The sequence below is a fragment of the Lingula anatina genome, chromosome 6, assembly GCF_051362555.1.
Source record: "Lingula anatina isolate TDL-2025a chromosome 6, LinAna3.0, whole genome shotgun sequence".
Lineage (NCBI taxonomy): Eukaryota > Metazoa > Brachiopoda > Lingulata > Lingulida > Lingulidae > Lingula > Lingula anatina.
In genome coordinates, this window is record NC_141772.1 from 8289422 (window position 1) to 8313269 (window position 23848).

At 39.2% G+C, this 23848-nt stretch overlaps 2 protein-coding genes across 4 annotated transcripts in view; both read left to right on the plus strand.

The window, feature by feature from the left end:
* Positions 1-2469: 2469 nt before the first annotated feature.
* LOC106170628 (equilibrative nucleobase transporter 1-like) lies at positions 2470-11033 on the plus strand. The gene is made up of 8 exons (XM_013550597.3): positions 2470-3282; positions 5878-5924; positions 7131-7300; positions 7661-8309; positions 8911-9027; positions 9379-9547; positions 10281-10404; positions 10646-11033. The coding sequence occupies exons 1-8, from the start codon at positions 2927-2929 to the stop codon at positions 10763-10765; spliced, it is 1752 nt and encodes a 583-aa protein (XP_013406051.2). The 5' UTR covers positions 2470-2926; the 3' UTR covers positions 10766-11033.
* A 4659-nt stretch (positions 11034-15692) lies between these two features.
* Positions 15693-23848, plus strand: part of LOC106170629 (equilibrative nucleobase transporter 1) — a 35328-nt gene continuing 27172 nt past the window's right edge. The window contains exon 1 of one of the 3 annotated variants that reach the window (XM_087015549.1): positions 15693-16107. In XM_087015549.1, the coding sequence (XP_086871675.1) occupies positions 15752-16107 (356 nt within the window). In that variant the 5' untranslated portion in view covers positions 15693-15751. The remainder of the gene's footprint in view (positions 16108-23848) is intronic. The other 2 variants (XM_087015546.1, XM_087015547.1) reach the window with 2 other exon arrangements.

Consider the following 23848-nt stretch of genomic DNA (forward strand, 5'->3'; position numbering starts at 1 on the left):
TAAAATATTTTATTATTTATGTACCTTGACGGTTTCTTTGATCCAGTCTACTGACTGGCTACTTCCAAATCTGTGAATCTCGTGACTATTCGTAGGGTTTCCATTTCCATAGATTAGATCGACCTACTTTAGAACGACCTAACTCCCTGGGGGTTCACGCTAAATAGCTGTCAGCCGGGCGGACACGAAAGTTAATTACCCCCTTACAGCTTGTAGTAGGTGGTACGGACATTTAAGTCAGATTATCTGAAAGTAATCTAGTGAGACTCCCCGCGGGGATAGATCGATCTAAAATCTATGGGAATAGAGCCTATGAAATGCCTCGACTCCCCCCCTCCCACCACCACCACCACCAAGTGGTAGTTTACAAATTGTGTCTCTACCGATCAAGTCAACATATAATAAATTGAAAAGCGACATAATTCTGTGATTACTAGCCCTTAGACCGACAATGCTACGGTATGTCCTTTTGAATGAGGTATACATCTTTTTCCGATACGACAACACACTCGTAAGATCAGATGTCGATTGGTGTGGATGGATATGGACTATATTGAACCTACCGTGTGGTCGCATAAAGAATAATAGATAAGGCCGCCCAACATCTGAGTGGGTTTCTGAGGAAAAAAATTAAAACTATCGGTTGAGCAGGCCCCGAATCCCACAAGGGGGGCAATGGTCGGCTTCGCATCCGAGGCCTGTCGTTTTAGACCCCCCCCCCCCCCCCCTTCAAATAATCTTGGATCTGTCCCTGGTGTATGTCAAGAATGATGCGTTGCGTGTTGTTAACGATCGCTATGCATTCTCAACACGAGTGGCCAGTTTGTTTGTCGCAGCTCGATACGTTCAAATGTGTTCCATATCTTTGTGGTCAAATATCATTTAATCACGGTGCTCATTTATCACGCGGTAGTATTCCTCAAACTGATCCTCATCTTTTAAATCATTTAAAGACTGAAAAAGGGCGTTTCAAACTACAAATGACTTCTACAGAGCGAAAAAAGAACAATAAACATGCACGTGGAAAATCAGGAAAAAGACTTTCTACAATGACAACTGCACTCAATTATCACTGAAATACATTTTAAAAAATCCTCTGAAAAGCAGTGTTATTTCTTTCAATTTTGATTAAACATTTTAAATGATTTAGAACATTACACAACATTACCCATATCAAAACACACTGCATGGGTGCAACAGAGTGTACAAATACAAAAAATTCTCTTTATTTACAGCATAAAAGAAATTACAAGAAAAAAAGATATGAAAAAAAAATCATTGCCTCCATACAAATTTTAATTTTAAGATACATGTAACAACATGCAAAATGACTCTGTAAAAATAAAAGATTAATTATTATCGTCAACTATGTACAACGTGCAGGTACAGAGAAATATAACAGAATAACAAAAAATAAAATAAAATAAGCAAATAGTCATGTACATGTATATATTGATGCCAGATAATCTATTCTTTCTATTATTAACTTATTGAACTTTTCCTAAATTTAATAGTAAAAGACGCTGGCATATGTGAAAAGTCGCTCATATTACATTTAATTACATTCATACAAAGAAAAAGACTGGTCACTAATCATCTGCCCAATAGATAACAATTTCTCAGTTAACTTTCAGAAGGACAACGAACACCAAAGTTGACCCAACTTGAGAAATGGCATTGAGCCCATGTCATGGAACCAAAGGCTCATTCAGATTCACACATCTTACTGGCTGGGTCGGTCCAACTCTGCGGGTTTTTTTCCCTGAAATGCAATCAGTGAAATCAGTTTAATCATCACATGATAGTTAATTACCCCCTAGCTGTTCTAGGATGCGTGTCAGACAATTAAGGTGATTGCACTATAACGAGAATCCTCCGCAGATTTGGCCCGACCCACTTAGTACGATTTTCGAATCTGAATGTGGTCCAATATCAAAATTTGATTGTGAGCGGTGCTTTTCTCAACCAGAAAGGCGATTCGTTCAACATGCCCCCCCCCCCCACCACCAACAACAATAACCCCATCCCCGAGCCTGGTGCCCCTACTATGGGCCTGCAGTAGCCCCCCGAGGCTTCGGCTAACCCTTACATGATCTAATAACATGGGACATTCCTAGGACTATCATTCATGTCACAACACCATTGATTATGATCTGCCCAGGTCGTAATTAAAGGGGAAAATTTGAGGAATTACATCGGGGCATTTGTAAGCTCAGTGCCTGTGCAATATTTCATGCACACATTCGAGATGAACAAAGCCAAGATATTTAGTTACTCGGTTCACATATAATTAAAATGTACTGTGTGATAAAGAGACAGAATGCCAATATTATCAATATACTCGACGTACTTCAGTCTTGGGAGTTCAACCCCCTTGAACTCATAGGGTAGAACTTCACACCTGAAAGAACACTGATCAATTTGTGCAGTTTACCAATGGTTGATTAAACCAACATCGATCGTTGTCGGTATTATGTAATAGAATAGACTAGAATGGTTTTATTATTGTGGCAAATGTATACAGGTATACCCCCGGCCACTGAACAAAACTGGCCACAGGCTGAAAGAAGTTCAGTTTACCCCAGGGTCAAAGGATGCTGCTCATAAATAACTTTGAAAAACAGCCGAATTATCTCACGGCCGTCCGTTCACGAAGGATTGACCACGTGACAACGCAGGAAAATCACCAGTATCAGTCCGCGGCGTAATGTACACTTTCCCGTTGGTGACGAACTGGAAAAGACGCTTGGTGACGTCGAGTAATAGATTAAAACCTTTCAATCGTGCTAAAAAGATAAATATTTCATCTGCGGCTGCTTGACCACTTTTTGTTCGTTCTTTTCATACAGTCGCTTAAGTTACCTCATAAGGAGTCATTAGGTGAATATAACTGACCAAGGTCCGCACCGGAGAGCGTGTATAAAGCATGGAGTGGGGAAAGGAGCCTGCGCTGTATAAAGCCTTCCTCGTGGCTTTCGTCTTGATCGAAGTTGGCCTCTTCAGCGTGTGTGTGCAGGGGTGGCCGTCGCTGGTCTACATCTTCAGGGATGCAGGGTTTTACGCCAATCTCTGCGACAACACCACTCTCACATACTCGCCCGACATAAACGTGACGTCGTCCGGCGAGCAAGAGCACGATCACCTGGCTGAGCTGGGGTGTGCCCCACAACAAGAAATGTTAAACTTAGCTTACACCCTGGCTTGTGCGTCGCTTGTGCTAACATCGGTGCTAGGATACATTTATGATCATTGTGGAACGTGGTGTGTTCGCGGAATTTGCGTGTAAGTACAACTTAACTACCTAAATAAATCTGTATTTTATACAAATTATAGAAAGCCCTGGGGCTTTATAACGAAATAACTGATGGACTAGAGCTGGACCAAACTTTTACGGCAAAATATCCGTCTTCTTTGATACAGTTATTAAGAAGCAGTACAATGTATGTAGAAGTTGTAAGTTCTATTATATAGAATATTGCGTTTGTTTTATATCAAGAAAGAAATGATAACTGTTTAATTTTAGACAAGGGCGACTCTACCTATTTGCAGACGTTAAACATAAAACCAGCTCTCAGACAAGAGCCCCTGTTCTCAATCTTTAGATTTATAACGCTACAAGAAATTGCAAAAACTTAAAATTTCTAGTAAAAAAACTGGGTACAGTGGGCACGCGCTCCTTCCCTAAACTCCCTCAAAAATTGAAACTGGCAAAACGGGACAATACCAAGTGTTATGTCATCCTCGTACTTTCAATATATTTGCCGAATAAACATGGTGGAATATTTTAAATCCTGCGCCCATTCCCACCCTCCCTCCTTACGACCATCCCTGAACTGCACTGTTTTCAGGCCGTCTTCAGGGTCTTCCGGAAGACGGTCAGATTTTCAAGTTTACATTGACGGGTATTTAATTTTTTCTGTCGGAAGACGGTCAAAAATGGAGGATGGATCAATAAAGATAATTTGGAAGACTGTCAGAAAATATCTCTGGATCCGCCCCTGGTTTTCCCCACTTATACACCACGAAAACGCTATTAAAAGTCTTTCATGTTACCGACCTTACGGGACTATGAACAGCAGACAATATAATCGTCAATTACAGGGCCGGTGTAACGTGACAGACCGAGGGCCCGCTTCCCATTCATTTGTACAGGTGAGCCTCGCCCTAGATTTTGACCCACTTAGGTCAGACTAACCCTAGCCAATATAACTGTATGGAGGGCGGACTTTCTGTTTCAAGGACCCTCAGTTTCGTGACACCTGCTGATCCAGGCACTTTTTCTGACAACTTTTAAGTACTTTTGCACTTAAAAGCTTTCAAATATAGACAGATGCATTTATTATTATCATCATCATCATTATTATTATTAACAATTTAGAAATATTAATATCAGCAGTTGAAAATCAAAGGAAGAAATTTATTAGAAAAAATGTAACTGCCTATGAAATATTTTCAAACGAAATAATATATAAGCTTTTTACTAAGTAATTATAAGTACAAGTATACTCCAAACGAAAGAGATCAAAGCTGGACACAAACGTGCAGTGAATCAGTAGCGTGGCATCAGTTGACGCTACACTCATTTGCCTCGTCTGTCATTCTTGTGAAAAACCCCACTTTCTTTACCCTTTTTGCTATATTTATGTTATAATTTTTTCCCCGCAACAGTCTTATGCATATGGGGCGTTCAGAATGAGTTATGTCGACCTAGTTGCCCCATCAAGATCATACACACCTGAAGATGTGATGTGACCACGGCAATATACAGTTTATTTGATTTTAGTTGCGTTTTTTGATGCAATGCGAATACTTTCTCTCAGCAAGTATGTCAAATAATACACTGCCCCCTCTCGCGATATATATTTTGAACACCCCTCGCTGACGCTGGAGGTGTTTTTGCATATATCTCTCGGTGACAATATATTATACTTAAGGAATACTCACAAAACTAGAAAAGCACTCCGAGAGCGCAGACCTCCGCCAAGGCAGTTATTTTTGATTATTACTGATTATTGATTGATTATTGATCCGGATCACCACCAATAACTAATCATGTCTTCCTTGGCCCACTTCTGACAGTTCCTGAAAATTTTATCAAAATCGGTCCATAACCTTTTGAGTTCTGTTGATGACAGACAGACAGACAGACAGACAAACAGGGGTGAAAACATACCCTCCTTGGCGGAGGTAAAAATCAAAGCGCATTTACTGACGGTATCGTTACTAGGTTGAGCAGCGTTGCGTGAATACTTACTGAAGCTCCTCAGGTCTGGTATTGAAATCGCTTTTATTAAAAGCAAGTTAGAAATCGGATAAGTCATACATCAAGGGCAGTTGGAAGCCTGTCAGCTATTGAATAAATATATTCAATCAAAAAAAAAAAAAAAAAAAAAAAAAAAAAAAAAAAAAAAAAAACATGCTGTCAGTAGTTTGGAAGACGACGAGGTACATGATGTGCTTCAGTGACAGCTGTGACCTGACTCGGGCGTCAACGACTGAAGCGGCTTCGCCCGCTTAACACTGGACGGCGACCTTTCTGTGTCCAGAAGTATTGTCCTTTATGGGAGTAAAAAAATACTTTATACGTGCCGACAACTGGCCGTTCCTTGAGCATTTATTTTTCAACCTAAGCGATGCTTGTGCCTCGTTATCAAGGTTAACTTTTAAAAACGGTGCACTTTGGGGCTTTTCGATAATACTTATCAGAACTTTGATTGTATCCCGTTTCCATTCATTTTGAATGGTCTGGCGCAAATTACGTCATTTTTTATCTAATGTGTCCATCTGCCCACGTGTCTTGCAGTTGACGAGAAAACATTTTATTTACTGACCCTCAAGATGTTATCATTGACCTTCAAAATTATAATCTCATTTCAGGTCTTTATGCTTCACCGGAACACTGCTGATGGCATTTGCTAGACCAGGTAATTATTCTTTCTGGACATCAGACTTTTACAAGAGTCCAAAGAGGAGCTCCTTTGTCTTATATTTTGCTGGACAGCATATACGGCTGTTCCAAAACTGTTGATTTCTGCACATTTACTGAGTTCAAATGTTTTACATAACAGCATCGATTGCAATGTCTGCACACAAATACCTTTGAAGAGGAGACAACAAAGGCGTTTCGTTTCTTCGCTCTCCGCGGGTGAACACGATGACGTAAACCATTCTGCACGAACTGCTGGGGCGTTTACGAATAAAACCAGCGGACTTTTAGGTGCACGCGGTGCACGGAATATGTAATTTTGAAGTGTCTCGTGGTTTTTTTTATTGAGTTTCTAATGTATCACAAATAGTACAAATAATTGGAGAGAAGAAATTACACATTTGATATTTTTTACATTTAAAATCAACGCAAAAGAATTAATCAACACACCTACTGTAGATTTGCCCTACGGCCTCATGCATCTCTGTTGCCATGACCTTCTTGTCAACAAATATTAATTTTTTTGTTATTTGAATTTGAGAAGCTTCAACAGGGCTCATGATTATATCTCATCTTAGTATTTCAATGGCGGGTCCAACGGACTTAGTGGGTCACGTGCCCCCTCCCCCCCCCCCTGTTTGGGACGTATCAACTTTCCTCAACATCTTTTTTTAAATTGAATAAATGAATAGTATAACACACGAAAAGAAACAAAATTAAGTAAATTTACATATTACATTAAAAATTTTCCCGTCTTTTGGTTTATATGAGAACAAATACTTGGATCTGACAATTTCGCCCTTTGTGTAAGTTAAAAAAAAATTGTCAATGTGTCAGTTTTAAGAAAACTGTAAATGTCAACCATAACGCTTAATTTGTCATAAGCCTTAATATGTACTAACAAAAATCATATATTTTCACAACCAGGTTAAATCTCACTTCTGCTATTTACATCACAGTATAACTTTTAAGAGAAAGTTACCTTCCACTTGTCATGATAAGGAGGATAATATACAAGTATATATAATTTTGCTAAAAACACACACAAAAAAAAAAAAAAAATCGATCCAATTTTCAAATTGGCAGAGACCAAATTTACAAAATGACTTTTAAGTCAAAAGCTTGGTCTTAACCTATTGTATAAGACCGTAGAATGTATCTGCACTGAAAACTTGATTCCAAACACTTTTCTATGATATTTCAGGTCTGGAATGGCTACTATTCCCAGGATCTATCGGCCAATACCTAGGTGGTGTTATGTACCTTGCGACTGGTATGCAGATGCCGCAGCTTTTTCCTAAGATCAAAACGACTCTTGGAATCATGGTTTCTGGAGCAACAGACATGAGCACGTCGTCTTTTCTTTTTGTTAAGGTAAAACTATCATATTTCTTCTGCGGTTCGATTATTTTTAAAAGGATTATTCAAATGTTTATTCAATTATTAAGACGACTCTTCAAACGATGCATTTATATTGTTGGGTACATTTGGGTGTGTGCTAAATTTCATTTTAATTGCTTTGTTTTTTTTTTGTATTAGAAAAAGTACAAGTCGTGGAGTTTTACCCGAGATATATGAGATAACTGTCAAGGCGAAGTGCACGCAATTATCTCCTCCATCTCGTATGGGTGGCTCCGTGCTCTGTTCCACATTCGTGCATTTGGTAACTCCACACAGAATTAATACTAATAATAATGATAATAATAATAATAATTTTTTATTTATCTTTCTAAGCTGGCTTATGACGCTGGAATACCTTACCAGAGCTCAATGTTGGTGTTTGCTTCCATTGGTCTCGTTATTTCTACCATTACTACGATTTTGCTGCCCCCTAGGGACCACGCGGCAAACGACAAAGAAACAAAAACTGTTTCTGAAAAGTGTTTGTCCATGTCTTTATATACATGTAATTGTCTGGGAAACCAGGAAAAAGATTCTAAAAACGCCAAAGTAGACTTCAATAACAGAAAGAGCGCAGATGTTTTTATTATAAATGACGCCAACCAAAACAATTGGAAAACGACTGAAAATGAGGACACAGAAAAACCAATGGCAAAAGTACCATCTCTACCTTCTTCATCTGCAGACATGACACAAAACGGCAAAAAACCAGCGGAGAACGCTGGTACTGTCATTGAAAAACAAGAAAATGGAGACATCGTTAATGCAGGAGAAATCGTCTTGGGAGAAAAACCAGTGACAGAAACCTCATCAACCGATGAGAAGCTGCAGTGCGATGTCCCCAAGCTTTCCTCGATCTTCAAGAGCCCGTTGTTTTGGACAACACAAATTTGGTTTTCAGGGAATGTTTTGTTGGTAGTGATGTATTTCGGCAGCTTCAACTCCATCATAGATTACTTATCACACGGTGACCAAAGTATAGGTAAGACTGGGTTCCCATACCTAGATCTAACAGGATCGATCCATCTCCGAGGGATTTATCGCTAAATTGCTTTCAGCTTAAGCGATAATTAAATACCCCCTAGCATTTGAATATTTTAAAAACTAGAGAAGTGATTAAATTAGTCTTACAGAAATTGCCTCCGGGATTTGAAGAAAAGAGTTTGCGCTTTTAAAGTCTGTTTTTTATACTGCAGGCGTTGGGTAATTTTGCTCAGCTACTTCTGTGTGTGTATGTGTTCGGAAATGTTTGTTAGTAACTGGGGAGGGGGTCTCTTTGCTTTTTGTCATTAAATTCTGTGGTTAATATTGAATAAAAAAATTGTCGCCACATATATCATGATTTCCAGAATTATAATTATCGTAGTTACAATGTTACAGTTTATAGCATTCGCAGTTAAACCCAATTCAAAACCTATCGTGTCCATCATATTCAGCAAAGAGCACCTTTGTAGAGGAGCCATTTCTTCAAATAAGGAGGTGAAAACAGTAAAGCGTTGACACAATCCTCGGGTGGATTTTATCGTGAACACTGATACCATTATTTGTCTCGATTCCGATACAAGTATTTTTCTGGATTCCAGTGAGCCACTACACTAACGTCCTTGGTATCCTCCAACTGACCACTAGCATACCGATGGCCATAGCTGGGGGATACATGGTGGACAGACAGAAAAACAGAGCTCAGAAGGGGGCTAAAGGTGGGTGACCAGTGATGTGTAATGCGTGATGGCAGACCTTTGTATAGCAAAACAGTAGATGGAACCAGAGAGAGAGAGAAGGGGGGGGCATATATCCATTTAGAACAAATTTATAGTCTCCCCTCTCAACTTCTGCATTAGATAACCTATGTTTCACTGTTATTTAAGATAGAGTTGACACTCATGACAAATATTTAGGATGCACAGCATCGATAACGGTTTGGTTGTCTTAACAATACCATCACGTTTCTGTGTCATTATTTTTAAATTCAATTTAAAAATCCACTAATTGTAGCCAGTAACCTTTTAATAATAGATAGGCCTATTTTTATAATATCTGTCTGTTTGCAGCTCAGCCAAAGTTCTTTCTCGGCCCCTTTTTCATCACAAGTTTTTCGGGCCTGAGTCTGTGGGCTTTATGTGCTGTGCCAGTGTTAGAAGTTCAATATGTGGCAATGCTGGTACACAGTCTACTAAGAACTTTCGCCTATGGAGTACATATATCGTTTTTGGCATATGCGTAAGTATGATCGTTCCCTCACAAAGCGTTTCTGAACTTCCTATCATGGTTAGACCTTTAGACATTTAGTGATTTAACAGTTAACAAAAAATATAAATAAAAATAAATTAATTAATAAATGAATAAAATTTGAATGTAAGAAAAGTACACAGACAGCGCAGACCTCCACCTTTACACTTATAGATTTTAATTTTTAAGTTCATTAATGTTTAAGTACATTCATTGCACAACAGGTCAAGGTCATTTACCCCATCTCCCAATGGTGAAGAAACCCTTAAAAATTCTTGAATCCAGATGGTGATCCAGATCACGGATGACCACCAAAATATAATCACATTTAAGTTAGCCCATTTGTGACCTAACCTGAAAAATATCAAAACGCATGCATAACTTTTTGAGTTAGGGTTGATACCAACAAACAAACAGACAGACAGGCAAAAGGAGGTGAAAACATAATCTCCTTTGCGGAGGTAAAAAAGTCTGATGTCAATGTAGAGTCCACCACGATAGAGAGTCCGCTTCCCATTCATTTGTATAGGTAAGCCTCGCACCTAGATTTTGACACAATTAGGTCAGGCTAACCCTAACCATTATAACTAAATGGAAGGCGGACTTTCTGTCAAACGGACCCTCAGTTTCTTACACCGGCACAACATTTTGGAAAGATACCTGCGTATATTCCATCCAGCTTTCTACTCAGACCGAACTACTTTATAGCAACATTTTCTCTTAGGTTCCCGCCACAGCATTTCGGCAAGATATATTCCATCCAGCTTTCTACTCAGACCGTGATTGGTAGTCTTCAGTATCCTCTGTTTTACTGGCTTAAGTCGGGCCTCGAAAGTAGTCCTTTATTTGTAAGTACATATCATCATATTCATGAATTTGAATTATTTTTTTCTAATCATAAAGAAATTCTTTGAGCTTTATTGCATTAAGAAAATTCCCGGCAAGGTATCATATGTGAATGTTTTCCTTCAATGTCATTATACAAAAGAGACCGAACATATTATATTTGACATATGAAGACATGCTTTAACTTTTCAAATCTCACAACAATAAGTGTTAAAGACTATCATTATTTTATCATCTTTTCAGTTCAGCCTAGTGAACGTAGGTATTGCGTGCCTTACTTTCTGCTTGCCTATATACGTCCTCAGGATGGAGGGACCAAAGAAGGGAAAAGAAAACCAGGTCGCTGATATTCAGACTTTTTAATGCAGGCGTTGTCGGACTACCGGTGTAGATGAACTTAATATTCTTCTTTATTTCTGACATTGTTATGTTAACTTCAAAATGATTTTGACCTTTGTAAATTCTTATTAAAATTACAAATTATTACTTTGTATCTAGAATATAATTTTGTAGAAGCAGAAATAGGAGGAAACGTGCCAGATCACATTCTGTATTAGTTTGCCCACATTTGTTAAATAACAGTCCAAAACTACAGGTTTAGTAAGATATGACAATAAATAATTCTTTGTTTCGTCTTCGTTCAAGTCTGTGCTTAGGGGTGGGTGGAAGCCGTCTTCTGGGTCCTACGGATGAGGGTCAGAAATTTTCAAGTTTACATTAACGCTCATCAATTTTTTTTCTGTCGAAAGACGGTCAAAAATGGAGGATGGATCAGCAAAGATAATTTAAAAGACTGTGAGGAAATATCTCTGGATCCGACCCAAGATGTTGGTCCCGATACAGATTCAGCGGGAGATTGAAGAAAAAGAAATCAACATCGAAAAGCCCTGTGACAAACTGAATGTGATGGATGTTATATTTTGTTTTTATGTTTTTAAAATCTATAATGTGATTCAGATGTATCAACGAGAACCTTAAAGATGCATTCGAAGTCAATTTTATGCCACAAAAGCCAACCAAATGCCAGCATATGGTTCCAAGTAGTAGAACTAAAAGAATTACCAAAAGGCATTAATTTTACCCGAAAAATGATATTTGAACGGATTTTTCTGCTAGCATTCTATGCTGTGAATCAATGGGGCAGAAAAGTAGGTCACGAAAGTAGGTTTAATTTTTGACCAAACATTTAAGGAAAGGAGCAGTCTAAAACTCTTTTATGGCTGATCGGGTGATTTATTCAGTTTATCCTTTGGCATGTCGTATTTATTTGAAACTAGTAGAAGTGGTTTATATGTGTTACTGGGAATCTACGTTCCACCGATGCTCGGTTCGTATGTATCTTTAACCACGTGTTAGTGAGCCTTTCCCTTAAATTTGACACCGACATATACATTTACCACTGAGTCAACCCGTATACATAAAATTTCTCCATCATTCACTCATCTCTGGTGCAAGAATGTGCTAGAGAAGACGGGAGATTTGGACACAATGTGCCTGGTTGTGTCTCCTCTACTTGCGTTACACCTGGTAAGGGCCCCTTTACACTGGACGGCGTCCTTTCTGCGTCCCTTCTGCGTTCAAAAATGTGGTCAGGACGCTCAACGGTCGCCAAAGCAATTAAATCGTGTCTCAGTGTAAAGGCGCCTGCGTCCCTTGTGAGTCCTTTGAACGACCGAATCTTGATTTGACCTGTAAAACTGCGAGCGACATGCCTGCCTCCACTGTACGTCCCCTATGCAACCCAAGGCGTCCATTGCGATGTTTGAGCGACCATTGAGCATTCTTGCTGCGTTCTCTGTGCCTTCCTCGGCGATCAGTGGCGTCTATTCTACGATCATTCTGCATCCTGCTTGACCGATGAGCGTTGTTTGGGCGTCCTTCTCTATATCCTAACTCTTTTTTTATCGGTTCTAACCAGGTCATCTAATAAAGAACATTTCCAGCACACAAAACAAATAAATGGGAATAAACGCTTTAAACTATAGTGATGCAAGGTCTGCATGGATTGTTATAATCAGCCAGATGCTCATTGTTATACATATAAGAAGGATGGACAGGCGCCGAAAACGAGAAAGTATGACTGACACAACATAGAATATTTGAATCCGTTTTCAAATGACGCATTCTGCAAAAAGTTCTGACATTTAATGCATCTTGTAAAAAAGGCAAAATATTCGTTTTATAATAACCTCAAAAAAAAAAAAAAAAAAAAAAAAAAAAAAAAAAAAAAGAATCGTTTCATGAATTTTTGGGGAAAAAACAATCGGAGGCTGATATGAGACTACTGTTGCCCTTAGAATTCCTGTCTGGTGAAAAATACCTCAGAACTGCCCCGTTTGAGAGTGAAAAAAAAATGTTCTACGTGCCGAACACTGGTAGATCTTTGAGTTTTTATTCTGCAACCAAAGAGATGCTTGTGCCTCTTTTCTACGACCGCGGCGATGCTTGTGCGTCCTCTCTGCGACCACGGCGATGCTTGTGCGTCCTCTCTGCGACCACGGCGATGCTTGTACGTCCTTTCTGCGTCCATTGAGCGACCATCCTCCATCGCGTTCTCTTTGCGATTGTTTTGAACATGCTCAAAACTTCGCGGCGTCCATGGCGTCCACGGCGATGCTTGAACGTGCTTTGTGCGACTTTATACCCCCTTTAAGCTACTCTTACAACCGGTCGTGCGTGCTTCTACGAGCGGTTTGCGTGCAAAAAATTGGCCAAGTAGTAAGATACACGCACGTGGAGCGTACTATTTTTGGTGGACGCAAACACGTCGCAAAGCACGCAGCCCGAAAACTGGCCGGCCAGTTTTTCGCTACGACCTGTCTGCGACAATTAGAACGCCTGGAGCACGCTCGTAGCACGCAAGACAAAAGTACTGAGTAAGTGCGCTAGGCGTGCGTGTAACGCAGGAAAAGCATGCAGAAATTACGGGGTATTTTACCACGAAGACGTACTTACCACGCAAGAGACTCGTAAGTTTAACTTGCTTTCAATGTACGTGTTAACAAAAAGGAGGGTGAGCGCACTTCCTCCGTGCGTTTATCTTACTTCCAAAGTGCGTGGCGAGTACTACTACCATACCTGTGAAGTGCGTCACACTAAGACGACGCACGTGCCCAGCACGATAAAAGTGCAGGCGATCCCGAGCAACCACTGCCAGCATTGCGTCACGATCTTCGGCCTCCTCTAGCATTAGCAGCTGTAGAAGTCGATGGCGCATCCTTCTTGGAAGTGCCTTTTTGGAAGCCAAAACAGTGAATGATGAAGAGACTCGGTGCTCCCTTTTATATTATTTTGATTATCCGTGCGTTCCACTTCCGTGCTTATTACGTTTCTCTTACGTTTCTCTTACTTCGTAAGTACGGTTTCTGAAAACGTACGCTTCACTTGCAATACACGTATGATTATCTCACTCACTGTGTGCGACACGAGTACAGATCGTACGTGCTCCTTACTTCTTCCTACTTCCAAAAAAAGGCGTACAGACCACTTGCGGGCCCCACGTTTAGAGCACAACACACCTACTCATAAAGTACTTACTACTTCGTCCGCTGCGATTTAATTTTCATCCTGCGACAACGCTACGTCTGACGAGAAATCCGAGGACGCACGATCTCCAAAGCCCCCTTTACACTGGACGGCGTCCCTTCTGCGTCCTTTCTGCGACCATGAAATTTGGCATCGCTGTGGTCTTAATAAGGAGGCATGAGCATTGATTTTGTATCAGAATGAATGCTCAATGATCTGCCAGTTGTAAAGTATTATACTTCTTTAACTCTCAAATGGGGCCGTACTGCTGGACGCAGAAAGGACGCCGTCCAATATAAAGGGGGTTTAAATAGATGATATCAGAGCATTGGATCAGAAGAGAAAGATTCACTACTATAACATAGCCGCGCTCATTTATCATTTTCAGATATGATTTATGATAAATTATCAAAAGCGAACCATAATATAATAGATCTACAGGTAACAAATATTTATTAAACTATCGAACAATCATCGTTTTACTGTATACAATTGATATAATTTAGATAGGCACATGCAGCTCTTTTCTGTGCGTCCTCTTTGCGACCACGGCGATGCTTGTGCGTCATTTCTGCGTCCTTTGAGCGACCTTGCAGCGTCCATCCTCCATCGCGTTCTCTCTGCGATTGTTTTGAACATGCTCAAAACTTCGCAGCTCATTTACTCCCAGACCTAGCTAAAAGGGAGGTGTTTTGAAGCTCAAAATTTACAAAATTACTTCCAAATTGTGTATTTTGATAAAAATGTCATTAGTGGGGCATGTTTTTTGAAGAATATGTTCCGTTCAGGCCATTCTGACGGCCTGGCGATAAACCTTTCAGCATTTTGGAGACCTCGACTGATTTAACCAAGATGTAGTCGTGAAATTCTAGACTATACATCGAGGTTAAATCCGAGTTTTCCGAAAGACGCTACACAGAAATGTCGAGTGAAGCTAGATATTTCTTTGTAGCGGCTCGAGGTTGCCCTTGAACTTCACTGAAGCTTGGCTAAATGGACAGTCTTCAGTGATCAGCATATCGCCACGGTCACATAACATCCCTAGGTACTTGGACATAATGACGAAAGGCCAACCTAGGTATAAGTTAACTGAGGTCGCAGTTATGACAGGGCGACGCATTCATAAACCTTCTTTGACCTGACAGGTGATGGTGGACATATGCAAAATTGCTGCTAAGGACACCATTAGTCCCCAGGTGAAACTCTATACCTTTTTTGTTATAATTTTGAACGGAAGATATTGAGGCTATGAATTTCGGCGATACACTAAAAATTGGAGTGTGTTCACATTGAATAACACTTTCCCTCAGCGTGTGTGTGTGTGTGTATGTGCGTGCCTGCGTGCGTGTGCGTGCGTACGTGCGTGTACATATGTGTGCGCTTGCATTCCTGCTTGCTTGCTTGCGAGAGAGAGAGAGAGAGAAAGAGAGAGGTGACACAAAGAAAAGTAAAAATAAATACCGAGCAACATGTACACCAAATGTAATTAAACTGGTTTTAATGATCTACTTGTACTATCACCCGCCATAGGGAGCTCGAGTATACAGCATTGTTACGAACAGGAACAAACAAGGCGATGTGTTGTTCATGACCTCACCGCTGTCACTGCGTTCTCATCATCAAAAGACTTAATTAATAGACACTTTGTTAATGACAGATGAAATGCGATTGTGTGTGTGTGCGCACACACACACACACACACACACCGCGATATATATTTACTTAATTTTAATAAATTTAAGTACTTACGTGATTACGCGCATGAATATGCATTTCCAGGTTGTTTTTATGTAGTCGACAGTGGCGGCAAGCGTTCAGTTAAACATGGAGAGGGGAAATGAACCAGCGCTGTACAAAGCCTTCCTCGTGGCTTTCGTTTTGATCGAAGTTGGCCTCTTCAGCGTGTGTGTGCAGGGGTGGCCGTCGCTGGTCTACATCTTCAGGGATACAGGGTTTTACGCCAATCTCTGCGACAACACCACTCTCACATACTCGCTCGACATAAACTTGACGGTGTCTGGCGATCAAGAGCACGATCACCTGGCAGATCTTGGATGTGCCCGGCAAGAAGAAATGGTAAATCTAGCTTACACCCTGGCTTGTGCGTCGCTTGTGCTAACATCGGTGCTAGGATACATTTATGATCATTGTGGAACATGGTGTGTTCGCGGAATTTGTGTGTGAGTACAACTTGTAACACCCGTACGTTTTTTTTTTTTTTTTTTTTTTTGTTTTTTTTTTTTTTTTTTTTTCCAAAATGTTTTGAACATTTTGAAAACAACATACCTCTTCATTGTTTTCTATATAACACCGACAGTGTTAAAAATCATAGATTTACTTGGCTCTTAAACATTTTCAAGCTGGGGAAGTAAAAGATATTACTTTAAAGTCGGTGTAGTGTGACAGAAAGTCACCCATGACCGAGAGTCCGCCTCCCAAATATTTGTGCAGGTAAGCCTCGCCGTAGATTTTGACCCACTTAGGTCAGGCTAACCGTAGCCATTCCACATAAATGGAGGGCGGACTTTCTGTTTCACGGACCCACAGTTTCGGTACACCGGTAAGATGGCAAATACAGTAAATAGCCTCCCAGGTTTGTCGCACCAACGGATCGTAATGAAGGGTTAAGGCCCTGTTACCCTATATAGCGTATGGCACCAATGACTGGGATATCTTCACATACGCAGACAAACATAAAGGATTTGTTAGATAGTGTACGTTCTACGTTGGTGTAATTTCGCATAACTTTTGGGTTTGACCAAGTTTGCACTTCATAATTATCAACAAAGTTTTGCTCCTGAGCACGACATATACGCTCATATGTGATAATCATACGCTTATATACGGCACGCAAACGCTCATATACGCTACTTTAACGCTGATATACGGTTCTTATAGGCTACACCTATATATCTGGATGTTGCAATAAAATAAATACTGGACACATCGTTCATACCACTGTAACCAGTCCCAGCAGGCATAGTGACGTTGAATCAACGTTGAAAACAGGTTGATACGTTGAATTGCCTTTGATCTACCTAAATTCAACGTAAAATCAACGTTGATCCAGCCACGTCAAAACACCGTCATAATGTGACGTTGACTCAACGTTGTATGTTGGTCATTGACTCAACGTTGTTGTTTGGTCGTCGTGATTGTAATTTAAAATATTAATATTGAAAACGTGATACTTTGTTTATCAATACTGTAACTAACACTTTGGTGGTCCTCAGGTCGTTCTTCGGTATCTGTTTTGCCTTTTTAATCCCAGTTTGTATCAGTTGTCTTGGGTATTGTCTCCTTAATAGGAATCCTTCCAGATCTTTGAGCCTTTGTTTTAATGTGGTTTCATTTGAGACAATTATGCATAGTCTTCGAGCTAGATTGTATGGTATATTGTGCTTAATGTGTCTGGGATGACACGAGTTAAAAAGGAGATATTGTTGAACAATTGATCATGCTGAACAAAACAGCGTGCATGGGATACAACAATATAATCCAACTAACTTTATACCATATCACCCCAGTACGAACAAAGGAAACCGACAAATCCAAAATTAAAAAGGAACCCATACCGTACATATCAACATATAATCAAAAAAATCCGGAAGTACACAATGTCATAACTGGAAACTTACCTTTGGTAAAACAAGATGACAAAATGAATGAGATACTAACTGAAATGCAGATTATAAAGAGTAAGAGACAAAGTCCATCACTTAAGCAAATTTTAACAAAAGCAAAATTTGAAAACAATTCCAGGACAAATGTGGAAACCTCAACAATACGAGTACAGAAATGTGAGGTACCCAGGTGCGGCACCTGTCCACTAATTAAAGAGGGGAGCCATCTTACATTTAAAAATGGACTTACATTTAGAATTAAACACCCATTCACCTGCACTAGCTCAAATTTAATTTATGTATTAACTTGCAGTGGATGCGGTGAGAACTATATAGGACAAACTGGAGACACTCTCAGACATAGAATGACCGTTCACAGACAACAAATAAGACAACCTAAATATCAGTGCACGTCTGTGAGTGGGCACATTAGGGAATGCTCTATGAACAAAAACAAGGACTTTACGGTATTCCCATTTTATAAATTCACTAGGGAAACAACCCAAACAGAAAGGGAAATGAAAGAAAATCTATTCATTAATTAGTATAAACCTACATTGAATAGATAATATCATTGGTAAAAGCAGCAATTAAACACCCATTGTTACAGACGTCACATTTTAGCCCTTATGACATCACCTAGTAACAAATAAACAAAACCTCCTGAAGAAAGAATGAAACCGGTCGCGGCAAAATAGCTGCTCTTCTTTGTTTTCTTTTTATTATATATATATGTGTGTGTGTGTGTGTGTGTGTGTAACTAAACCTTGGAAATCCTAACTTGAAGGCCATACATACAGACTTGACATTTAATATGGAATATTTTTTCCAAAACATAATTCATCAATTTTTTTCCTATTTTGCTAACTGATAGATGAAAATAAGGATTAAAATCGTGCTTTAATAACTTTTGATAATCTCTTCGATGTCATTGTGATATCAGTTCATTGATTGTATTCGTCAGTGAAGCAAACAAAAATACATTGCCTATTTTAAGTCATACGACAACCATTGAAAGCAATATTTTGGATCTCCATATTTTCCTAATTATTATCTTTAAAAGAGTTACACGCCCCACAAAGGCCCCCCATGTCAGTGTCTATAGTCACAGCAACAGTCGCTGTTACGCTTGACCTCATCTTGCTGCTACCAGAGCTTTCAAGCCGCAAGGCATTTCTTATGATAGGCTTTTTAGAGTTTAATCTGGAATAAAAATCCAGAATACGGTTAAAACTTGTCCAATTTGGCTCCGTTTTGATGTAGGACATGCAGGCCGTTAATTCGGCGAGTAATGACCTACCCACACATTGTCTGTGTGGTTCAAATATGGCGATTTTGATGACCAAGGTTCTGACCAATACTCATTACCTTGGTTCTGTAAGTTATCTGCTATTAAAAGTGCTCTGTGTGAACCGGCAACCTTACCCTGCAACCTAAAATTGTTCCTAAGGTGCCCCCTATCAAATAATAGTCAAGTGGTTCCCAGATTATTCCTTTATTTGATCTGGTTCAGGTTTTCATCGATGACTACCATTGGTGTTTTGGCACCAATGTGGTATCCACTCTAAATACTGACACTGTCAATGACCCTAGTCATTTAAGAAGTGGCACACGGTTCGTCGTAGGCCTCTTCAGGATGTCTGTAGGCCTCTTCAGGATGTCTGTAAACTTTGACCAGTTTAGCGGTAAAGGTTAAATCTGACCTCAATAAAGAAAGCCACGCGGTTTCATTGTTTTACCCAAAAACTGTCATGGCCCCCAATTGATAAGAGAAACAGACTAGGCTGCTTTGCTGTTTACAGTAGCTTCCTCAGAGGTCGTCTGGAATCCTAACCTGCTGATATCAGTTTGGTGTTCGCTAAGAGCCTTGAAAAACAAGTTTTGGTGACAATTTGTCCCTCATTCAGAACGGACTGGGTGGTTTTGGTTTAACTGCAGCAGTGTACCCTGAAGGACAGTGAGTCCTATACCTTGGTGGTAAGACGTCGATGCATTGGGCTTGGTCTCTGTGTAGTGCCTCAAACTGGGCATAACTCTATAAAACTGTGTAGACCGTTCCGTTTGACACAATAATCTGTCTGGCAATGTCTGTGTTTTTCGCGCCATTCTGGCACAGCTTAACAGTTATGTAAAACGCTGCTTAACTCATTTTACGCACTGCAAAACCGCTGACCGCTTGCATGCAAAATTTCAAATTCTTCTATGCAGTATTTGCCGACATATGGATACTTTTTTGACAGAACCATGCTTCGCCAAAGCCAAGCTTTGACTAGCCCAAAGGAGCACTGCCCAATTAAATTACTGCATATTACACAAGGCAGCAGTGCAACAGACTTGGTAAGCAGTTAATTGGCAGCGACACACCTGACTTCACACTTCTCCAGTCAGATGTCTTATATGAAATCTGAATTTTTTGAAAAAAGAACGCATTTTTACCTAGGTATACCTTTAAAACTGAAATATTCCATATTAAATGTCAAGTCTGTATATTTAACCATCAAACATGCCCTACTGCTAAACACATCCAGGCTAAAAGGGTATACCATGCTTAGGTGCAAAACATAATTAGGAGCTAAATGCGTTGAAAAAATCAGACAAAGCAGACACTTGGATGATTTTACAGTGTACGTTATAATTGTGTACCTGTGTTTTGTACCAAAAATAAAAACATTTCAGGTCATTTTAATGTCTTTTCATGCAAGAATAGTGTCTTACAACTGGGGTTGATACAACGTTGTTATCTGACGTTGATCCAACTTTCAAATCCAATGTTAATCCAACGTCTTATCAACGTTATGATTCAACGTTGTTTCAACGTTAAAACAACATAATTTGCCCGCTGGGTTGCCATCATCTTTCTATGTATGTTTGTTACATATATGTCGTAGTTCATGTAAACTGAAGTACTGGAGTAGCAAGTGGATTTCGGACTTTGTTTCATGGTGATCGGATAACGACACTGAGTTTAATGTTAAAAAGACGAAAGAAACCCAACAGAAATCAACCATCTTATGATAAATGATTCCGAGGTTGAAATAGTCAGACATTTTTAATTTCTGGGCATAGATATCTCTGATGATTAGATCTTAAGTGGCAGATCAACATAGGCAAAATTGTTTGTATTAAAGGCTCAGCAAAACATTTATATTCTACAGCGCTTCAGGTCATGGGTTTCACGGTGGTTGGTATTGGTTCAGACATTTCATTTTTGTCAACCAAGAACTGCTAGTAAAATATTACCAGGCGGTTATTGAGAGTCACAGCCCAGCAGACAAAAGACATTGATTCACCGTGCAATCAACATTAATTTTGGTGGATCAACGTTGAATTAACGTAGAATCAATGTCGTTTGCCTGCTAGGAGTGTACTGACACTGCTTTTCACAGTCTGGACCCGTTTTTATAAAGGACGTTAACACTAACCAGTGGATAAGCCTAACCAGTGGATAAATTCTCTAAACACTGGTTAACTAAACGGCGGGTAAAACTGTGTTTTATAAACAGCGTTTAAACAGACGGTTAGTTAACAGACGTTTAATTTAATTAACCAGTGTTTAGTTGCTATGAACAACCTATCCAGACCATATTTGGAAATAAAATTTCCCAGAATGCAATGGGTTTCTATAAACAAAATAAAATACCCACAATTAATCCATTGTTCATTTGTGTTGTCTGCTATTCTTTAATGTACTTTGGCAATGTCAATAATATCTGAGAAAACAAAGAGATGATTTAGATTGATTTAGATTGCCAAAGTATGTTTATGTACTTATTTTCAAATAATAATAATAATTATTATAATAAATGAATAAATAATAATAATATCATAGAAATATTCAAAATGAAACTAGTTTCCTTGAAAGAATGATTCCTTTCCGTCTCTGGAGCTAGTTGGTTTTGAAGTAAGTTTTCTAAATACAGTATCGAATTTCTACTGAATCTAAATCTTTCAATGAGTTCTTGCTCAGTTGCTCCATCAAAATCAAATAAATCTCAACTGAAATTTCTGTCTCTTCTCTGTCTAAAAGGTATATATCTGTGATGATTTCTGGCAAACCGCAGCAGGTTTGCCATTTTTATCCGGCGTTTAAGGAATTTAAACTACCTCCCTCGAGCGTATAAATTTAACCAACCGTTAAGAAAATGTACCCATTGGTTAGTGCTAAACGACGTTTATGAAACCCGGTTAAACGTTGTTTAGGTTAAACGCTGGATTTAACCGGTGGTTTGTGCTAAACGTCCTTTATAAAACTGGGCCTTGGTGTTTTAGTGCTACAGCGGTAAACAATAATCGCCTTGACTGCGCAGTGAAAACTACCAGTCGTATTGTAGGGATAGAGAATTACCATCAGTAGAAAGTTTGTACGAGAGACGAGTGCTCAAGAAAGTGAAGTCAGTCATGAGTGACTCTGGCCACCCAACGATCTGGCCATCAGTACAACTACAGACCTGAAAATGATGATATGATCAGTTTTGCCAGCTCGATCTTGATTTCATATATAACCCATATCAGCAAAACTGTGAAGCTATCCAATGAAAACGTTTGAATAGTTAGCAAGCTAGCTTCACAGTGGGCCTGACACTCAGGACAAGCAAAACCTTTATATTCTACGGTGCTTCATGCCATCCTATGTCAACCAAGAACTACTAGTAACATATTACCGGGCGGTTATTGAGAGTCAAAGTGTATTGACACTGGTAAATAACAACTTCTACACCTACCATAAATACTTTGCCAATCAACAGTACGTATTTTAATGAGCACAGTTGGTTTAATTTAATTTAATTTAATTTAATTTTATCGATAGATCATATTTAATTTCATTTCATACCTTTGTATGCATAAATGTGAAAATAAATTACTATTACTATTATTATTACTATCATATTGAAGACTAGTGTGATAACAGGCGACAATGAAAATCCTTTTTTTTTACTTTTTTGTCATGTAGGTAGTTTGTATTAGCTGTTTTGACAGGGCTTTTATATTTTATTATGATGGTATTATCCCGTGCCGCAGAACGCTTTATCTCAGTAGTGGGACTAGTTTCAGGGACGGCATGTCCTTGGCCAAGAAGAAATACATGTTGATCGTTAAACCTCATGTCGCGTCGGTCATGGAAGTCTATACGTTACTGCCATTTATAATTTAAAGAACTTGCTGTAACTCATGTTAATACATTGCACTTGAATTGTAAATATCGGTAAAACACGCACTTACCCTGAATTGACGGTTCTATTTTCATTTTCTTCGACGCAGTTGCACATCCGTGACAAAATTAACAAACTGAGCCGTTTGGAGTAGTATTTTATGTGCGCTTCAAGTTGGTGACATCTCAATTATTTAGCAAAATAAAAGCCAATTCGAAATACAAGAAAAAGAGTGCAGTGCATGACTTAAAACGGCATATCTGAGTTGATTAAATAAGTATTATTACTGATGCATCTCTGAAGATCTAATTAACAGAAGTCACATATTATCCAAGCTTTCGGCCTCTAGGCCTTCTTCGGGGATTATGAAAAAATGTCTTTTCCTCAGTAGTCCATGGCATCTCGAAGGTCGAATTTGGTAGACTCTTAGAACATTAATTTTTCTTGATAAATCTGGAAAATAAAAGGAATTGATTATTTATTTCAAAAGTTAATCAAGGTGATATTAGGTGATGACCGTTTTTTTTTTTTTTTTGTGTGTGTCACCCTGTATTTTATGTGCGCTTCAGGTTGGTGACCTCTCAATTATTTACCAAAAAAAAAAAATATCCAATGTGAAAGACAAGAAAAAAGGTACTGTAACTCATGTTAATACATTGCACTTGAATTGTAAATAACGGCAAAACATGCACTTATCCTGAATTGACGGTTCTGTATTCATCTTCTAGGACGCAGGTGCACGTCCGTGACAAAATTAACAAACCGAGCCGTTTGGATAAGTATTTTATGTGCGCTTCAGATTGGTGACATCTCAATTATTTACCAAAAAAATTAGCCATTACGAAAGACAAGAAAAAGACTGTATGGCTTCAAACGGCATATCTGAGTTGGTTCAGACGTCGATCTAATCAAGCCCTTTCCCTGTATGGTTAAAATCACGATTTCTGGCGAGCTGAAATCAGCGCCGTCTAGGGACAGACCATGCAGTTGAGAATAGAGAACAGCAGTTGAGAGTCAGACACATTTATTGAGTTAGGAATGTCTGGAGGGTATTTCACCATTAAAAGTTGGAATTATTTGTGAGGCAGAACAGCAATGGATCTACATGTATATGCAATGATTGTATGAGTACATTCGATCTTCACGAC

Bases quoted from the DNA above. Each gene is read 5' to 3' on its own strand.
- LOC106170628 (XM_013550597.3), top strand. From the start codon at position 2,927: ATGGAGTGGGGAAAGGAGCCTGCGCTGTATAAAGCCTTCCTCGTGGCT. The intron at 9,028-9,378 runs GTGGGTGACCAG...GTCTGTTTGCAG, and splicing joins AGCTCAGAAGGGGGCTAAAG to CTCAGCCAAAGTTCTTTCTC. The intron at 9,548-10,280 runs GTAAGTATGATC...ATTTTCTCTTAG, and splicing joins ATATCGTTTTTGGCATATGC to GTTCCCGCCACAGCATTTCG.